This window comes from Miscanthus floridulus, chromosome 8, assembly GCF_019320115.1.
Source record: "Miscanthus floridulus cultivar M001 chromosome 8, ASM1932011v1, whole genome shotgun sequence".
NCBI lineage: Eukaryota > Viridiplantae > Streptophyta > Magnoliopsida > Poales > Poaceae > Miscanthus > Miscanthus floridulus.
In genome coordinates this window covers 163,258,376-163,264,869 of record NC_089587.1, presented here as the reverse complement: position 1 = coordinate 163,264,869, position 6,494 = coordinate 163,258,376, and the positions used below count along the sequence as shown (strand labels likewise).

At 40.3% G+C, this 6,494-nt stretch overlaps 1 protein-coding gene across 2 annotated transcripts; it reads left to right on the top strand.

Moving 5' to 3' along the window:
- The first annotated feature begins 386 nt into the window (after positions 1 to 386).
- On the top strand, positions 387 to 5,942 carry LOC136477464 (immune-associated nucleotide-binding protein 9-like). 2 transcript variants are annotated; one of them, XM_066475633.1, is made up of 6 exons: positions 387 to 541; positions 2,585 to 2,838; positions 3,768 to 4,036; positions 4,138 to 4,302; positions 4,372 to 4,491; positions 5,569 to 5,942. In XM_066475633.1, the coding sequence occupies exons 2-6, from the start codon at positions 2,616 to 2,618 to the stop codon at positions 5,785 to 5,787; spliced, it is 996 nt and encodes a 331-aa protein (XP_066331730.1). In that variant the 5' UTR covers positions 387 to 541; positions 2,585 to 2,615; the 3' UTR covers positions 5,788 to 5,942. The 2 variants fall into 2 exon arrangements, with proteins under 2 accessions (XP_066331730.1, XP_066331731.1); XM_066475634.1 differs by lacking the exon at positions 387 to 541 and adding an exon at positions 606 to 629.
- Positions 5,943 to 6,494: the final 552 nt, after the last annotated feature.

Genomic DNA, 6,494 nt, shown 5'->3' with positions numbered 1-6,494 from the left:
CTAGCTTCCTCTGCCTTTGGCCGCCCCGCTGACTATACTGTGCAACCAGCCTCTCCTGCCGCTTGGCGAATGGCGCCCCCACCACTTCATTCCTCTACCGCCGTCTCGACCGCCACCGCCTCTGGTCTAGTGATATCTCCTAAGCCCGGAGACCATGGAAACACCCAATGAACTAATCCGGTAATCCCTGAAACACAAGGAGCATACCGGGTGACGTGGCCAACAGCTTCCGGTTTTGCCCCGGCAAGGCGGACCGTGTCCCCGCCCATGGGAACGCGGACGCTGATCGAACGGCCGAGGGGCACTCCGCGGAGGCCACGCAACGCGGCGGCAGGAACTCAGAAGTCGGCACGGCCGCTACGGTACGGCGCCCCGCACCTGCGCCGTTATAAAACGTCACACGTAGGCACACGGCGTCCCCGCGGTGGGCGTCCTTTTTGCACCGGGAGATAAACCGACCGCACCCCCGGACCGCCACCCGCAGCTGCTCGCTCCTACTTCTCTCGCCCGCCGCTCAGCGCCGCCGGTTCTTCGCGAGCAAGTAATTAATCCTCTCTGCTTTTCTTCTTCCTGGGTCTAATCTGCGCAGTCCGTCGTGAATTTTGGAGCTCTCGGTAGCAATTCCGCCGGTGCGTATGGTGGATTCTGTTTCTATTGATCTGATGATGTGGAGGAGTGCGCCAATTTTGGGGTTTTTGTTCGGGCCGCTGTGGGTTTATTCTCCAGACACTCTATCTGATGGCGAGATGTTAGATCGAGTTCTGATGGGTATCTAGTACGCGGGTGTTCTTTTCTTTACTGTCAAGTATGCTCCTCGTTATTTCCACGAGCAATCCGGGGGTCTGCTCCGGTGTGGTGTGGCGGCGATGTTGTTGATTGAGTTTTTGGGCAATATATCGGCATATTGATTGTTGAGTCTGGGAATTCGTTTATATGCGCTCTACTCTGATGCTTTGCAGTTTGTAGGACAATACATGCCAGTTTTTTTGTTTTAATTTTTGTTTAACTTTTTCTAGCTGATTAGCAGCCATCTGAAGGTAGGGAGGAAACAAGGTGAAATTAATCTGGGGAGTTCTGAATCCATCCTATCTTGTAGCTTCGCGTTCGCACATTGACTCCTGGAACCATCCTATTTCGTAGAGTTGCATTAACACAATGACTCCTGGAACCGAAGGGCTTCCCTGCAATCCAATTCAAGAATAATTCTTACTGCCCTTTTCATTATTTCCATGTGCATTTAGCGCCCTGCTTTGCTGTGGCAGCGCTGTAGTAGATTGGGTTTTTGCGCAATATATAGGCATCTTGATTATTGATTCTGGGAATTTGTTTAGGCATCAGAGATGCGTTTAGGATTTAGGTAGTCAAAATTGAGTAGAGTTGATGATGCACTCCACTACGCTGATCAGCTTTGCTTGCACACCGGTAGTACATAATCGATTCTTTGCAATGATATAATCTGCTGTGGATTTTCTTGCTGATATAAGCAGCCCTCTGAAATTTGAGGGAGAGAACAACATGAAATTAGTCCAGGAGTTACAATTCTATCTTATAGTTTCACATTTAATTTCTCTCTCTCTTCTTCTTCCCGACAAGCATCTTTCTTTGTTTTGAAAAAATATTTGATCTAACTCCCCACTCAACACGGTCGGTGGTTCACAACCCTGGTCTTTTTCAAGCGAGTGGTTCCTAATCCCCGATTGTTCTTTTTCATATGAACTAATCTAGACTGTAAAATATGTGTGGCACTGTCGGTTTACCGATTTGAAATTTTTGGTAGCTTTGGCGGTTCACAGTCAATTTCATTCAATAGGTCTAATCTGGTGAAGGCTGTAAGTTTTGGTTCAGATTGGGATGGTTTTAGTTTCTGATTTGGAATAGGTGTGCCATACTAAAGTTTTTCCTTTTTTGTTGATATATGATATGAAGTTGCATTTTAGGGTAACTTGTTCCAGCCTTCTGGTCAAAATATTCTAGGCTAACTTTGGCCTTATCCTGCCCTGTTGCATATAATATTCTTTAGTGACCGTATATGGTCAAAATATGTAGATTTGAACTGTTGGCATTCATCGGTAGTATGGTCATTCCACTTTTTCTTGCACTTTTAACTTGTAAAACAAAATGATTCATCCATTATATCTGCCTTCTGACATGCCATGATTTTTTTATAAATCTTACCAGTTAACAATGACAAATGGAAATAAAAAGATGGGGATTTTGAGTCTTATCTTTTATTTTCATGTTACACAGGACTTTTGAGCTAAGCGTTTTTTTTTCCTGAGATAACATGATTTTTTTCATAACAATTCAATTGAACCTTTGCATTCAGAAAGATAATTTAACCTGACCTTTCTTAATTTAAACTTAAAACAATGAATTTGGCCACTGGTTAATCATTTTAGAAAGTTTGACTGAAAAGTGTCTATGCTGCTTAAACTGTGACTATACTTTTTTAACTAGATTTGATGTGCATGGACTTCTCTTTCATCAGTTCATTTGCTAGTTTTGTTACATAACTTTAATGTGGTCAGTCATTTAAGATAATTGGTACCTTAGTGAAGTCCTAATGTCCTGATTACCTGAACAGTTCTTGTAAAGCATTGTCATCACCACTTGTAATGGGTGGAAGCCAGTACGATGATGAGTGGGTGTTGCCCAGTGCCGATATCACTCTTGTTCTTGTTGGGAAACTTGGCTATGGCAAGAGTGCAACTGGAAATAGCATCCTTGGACGGAAAGCATTTGTATCAGAATATTCACATGCCAGTGTTACTAATACTTGTCAGTTGGGAAGCACTACCCTGAAGGACGGCCGCACCATCAATGTTATTGATACACCAGGTAAGACTTCCATTTTTAATGTTATTTCTATCTGTTCAATCTGTCGGTCTTTTTGGTGTTATAAATTTGTGATGCTAGATCTGATCTTGTGCCACATTTCATCCTTACCTGTCTTTTTTCTCTGGTTTGTTAATTAGTATCATTGTTATTATGATGTTTGCTATAGGACCCATGGTTTGTTACTTTATTTATCCATTCAAACTGAGTGGAGAAGCGACCTGCTACCCTCACGTTTAGCATGGTGGTGTATAGTGCAATGTTTACATGAAGTAGTTTACTCACTGAAGTTAACTTTTTATATTGATAAAACTTGATGCTTGCTATTACCATATGAAGAAGTGCCACTGTTATGAAGGGATTTTCATTCTTTGGAGGTACTTTTCATCTTGGCAAAAGAAGTTTTTACTATATAATATGAAAATTCTAGGTCCAGGTCGCTTTTCGGTTGTTTTTGTGTATTAAAAAGTAAAAACTGTTGACCGCCTGAGCCACTTCTGGATTCGGGTGCGCGTGCAGTCGCACTTGCTCTTTAACGAAATATGTGCTCAGTTGTGTTCGCAAAAAAAATCTGAAAAGTCCCATACTTAAAATACTTAATGAACGAGAAGGTTTCATAGGTGTTTCCCAGTTGCTTGTTGAAGCATACTAGTTATCCTTTGTTTTTGTGTCCTTTGTTTTTATGATATATTCACACTGCATTTTTTTTTGTTCAAGAGGTAAAAATAACTTTTATGCATTATAGTGAGTAGTGAAATATGAAAATTGTGCATAACATGACACCTTTTTTAAAAGCCTAGAATACTTAGAAAATGCTCCTTCTGATGGTCCCTGATTTATATTTAAAAGGTATTCATAGCCACCGGTTCTTTTCTTGCAATGTTGTTCAAGTTTGTTATTTTGGGCTAGTTACTAACTTAAACTTCCTATAGGGTTATTTGATATGAGCATTACATGTGATGATGCTGGTAAAGAGATTGTTAAATGTATGAACATGGCTAAAGATGGGATACATGCAGTTCTGATGGTTTTTTCTGCCACATCTCGGTTTTCTCGAGAGGATGCAAGTACAATTGAGACCATTAAGGTCTTCTTTGGGGAAAAGATTGTGGACCACATGATTGTAGTTTTTACTTATGGAGATCTAGTTGGTGAATCTAAGTTGAAGAACATGCTAAATAATGCGCCAGAGTATTTGCAGGTTATTTTGCTGCCTTAATAGATTGACTTCTCGCCTCTCTTACATCATTTAGTCATATGGCCTTTAGTCAAGTTAATATATATTGGTTATTTTGAATACAGAATGTTGTTGAGCTATGCCAAAACAGAGTTGTCGTCTTCGATAACATGACCAATGACCGAAGGCTCCAAGCGCAGCAACTTGACAAATTGCTTGATGTAGTGGACTCAGTTTGTGCAAACAATGGAGGAAAACCATTTTCAGATCAAATGTTTACTCGCATCAAGGTAAATGATAAATTTGTTGATATTCAAGTTTTGAATTTTAGTTCTTACTATTTGTCTCATCTTGTGTAGGAGGTGCATGATAGAGAAAAAGAGGTGCATACCTTGGGGTATTCAGAAGAGCAGATATCTGAGTTGAAGAAGGAGATTCATAGAACTAGGGATGAACAGCTTGCACACATAACCAGCATGGTAAGAGCTTATCCTATTCAAAAACACATTTGGAATTTTAGGATCTATCTAGAATGAACGTGTTGCAAAGCAACACCTCTTTAGTCGTAATCAATCATGCTCTGGGGATGCTATTTTACCGGAATTAAGTTAAATACTCAAATGCATCTGTGACATCTAAGATATTGCAACACGTGCAAATTTCTAGGACCACAAGATCTGTTTGGGCAAGGGTTGGCTGTCAGACATTCTTGAGCACAACATTATTGTATTGAACTATCATGAAACTTGTTTTGCTGAAAGACAGTTATTGCTTAATCTATAAGCCCCTTATTTAATAAGAATATATAGAACTTGTGATCTTAAGATTTTTCATTAGAATTACTGGTCCAGTCTGCAGCAATTTTATCATTAGAATTAGGAAAAAGTCTACTTAACCCCCACCTTTCATACTTGGTCTACTTCACCCCCCAAACTATGAAACCGTCTGTTTTACCCCCTGAACTTTCTAAAACCGTCTATTTTACTCCCTGGGTGGTTTTTCGACAGCGGTTTTGCTACAGTAGCGGTGGTTTGCTACAGTGGGCGGAAATTGGATTTTCCAATTAATCTAAAGCAAAAAAAAAAATTGTACTAAAGCATACCGTATTATATATTCACTGTGTAGATCTACTCATGTGGAGTCTAATAAAATTAGATTTTTCATTTTATGATTTTTCTATGATTTTTCAAAAATTCACCGAAAATAAATAAAAAAAGGAATTCAAAACCACTGGTACTGTAGCAAACCTCTGTACTGTAGCAAACCCGCTGTCAAAAACTGCCCAGGGGTAAAATAGACGGTTTTAGAAAGTTCAGGGGGTAAAACAGACGGTTTCATAGTTGGGGGTGAAGTAAACCAAGTATGAAAGGTGGGGGTTAAGTAGACTTTTTCCAGTAGAATTACTATTTAGCACGTGAGACTTACAAATCAGTACTATTTAGCATGTCAAATTTGTTTAAGCGAAATCATGACAAATGGATGTTTTGGGAATGTTTTGTTCTTACAAGTTGATTTATCTAAAAGTTACATTGACTTGGGCATATATTCATATATAGGTCGAGGAAAAGTTAAACTGCACTGTGGAGAAGCTGCAACAGCAACTCATGGAAGAACAGAACGCAAGGCTGGAAGCTGAGAAGGTGGCGTATGAAGCTAGGCTGAAATCAGAAGCGGAGATCCAGAAGCTCAAGGAGAGCCTCAAGAAGGCTCAAATGGAAAACGAGGAGTTCCGGAGGATGGCGCAGAGCCAGGGCAGCAAATGTGCTATCCTATAGGCAGTAGTACTACTTGCCAGAAGTTTCTGTGGGGCTATCGTGCTGACGCGTCTCTTTTCTCTAGTAGTAACTTTGAATTTTAACAGTTTATGCGACAACTGTTAATTAGTCACTGGTATTCGAATCTTTTCTTCAATATATTATCGTTGTGCTTCTTTGCTTGGGAGTCTGAGTAAGTAATCATGGATTGTAAGTTGTAGGCATCTTGGAGATAGTTTTTGGGTAAGAACTTCTTGAACAACTCCCTTCTCTTCTTCTATGTTCTATGCGCCTTTTCCCTAGCTGAGCACGATAGCGTTGGAGTTGTCCCATGGTCTAATGCGCCTTTCCCCTAGCTGAGCACGATAGCATTGGAGTTGTTTCCACCAAATAGAAGTGTCCTTATAAGCAAAAACATGCTCCGTGGTGTTAAGCAATTAAATAAATCCATTAGGATCAAACTTGTCCTCAAGTTCATGTGTTTAGCCATTCAATAAATTATCAGGATCAAACTTCCCCTCAAATTCAGGAAGATCAACACATAGTGAAAGTTGTTTCGATGTTTGCCAACACAAATTTGAGAACAAATATCCTCTTCTTCACTAGAATTAGAATTATCGTAGGATCAGCAAAAGGATTAAAACCGTTTTCATCTTCATTGCTGAGTTCTTTGAGACTTGTCGATGTGCATGGCGGTGAGCTCTCTCATGACCAGCACCTTCTTGACG

Coding starts and splice junctions, on each gene's coding strand:
- LOC136477464 (XM_066475633.1), top strand. CDS start 2,616: ATGGGTGGAAGCCAGTACGATGATGAGTGGGTGTTGCCCAGTGCCGAT. Junction 2,839..3,767: donor CAATGTTATTGATACACCAG/GTAAGACTTCCA, acceptor AACTTCCTATAG/GGTTATTTGATATGAGCATT. Junction 4,303..4,371: donor AAATGTTTACTCGCATCAAG/GTAAATGATAAA, acceptor CATCTTGTGTAG/GAGGTGCATGATAGAGAAAA.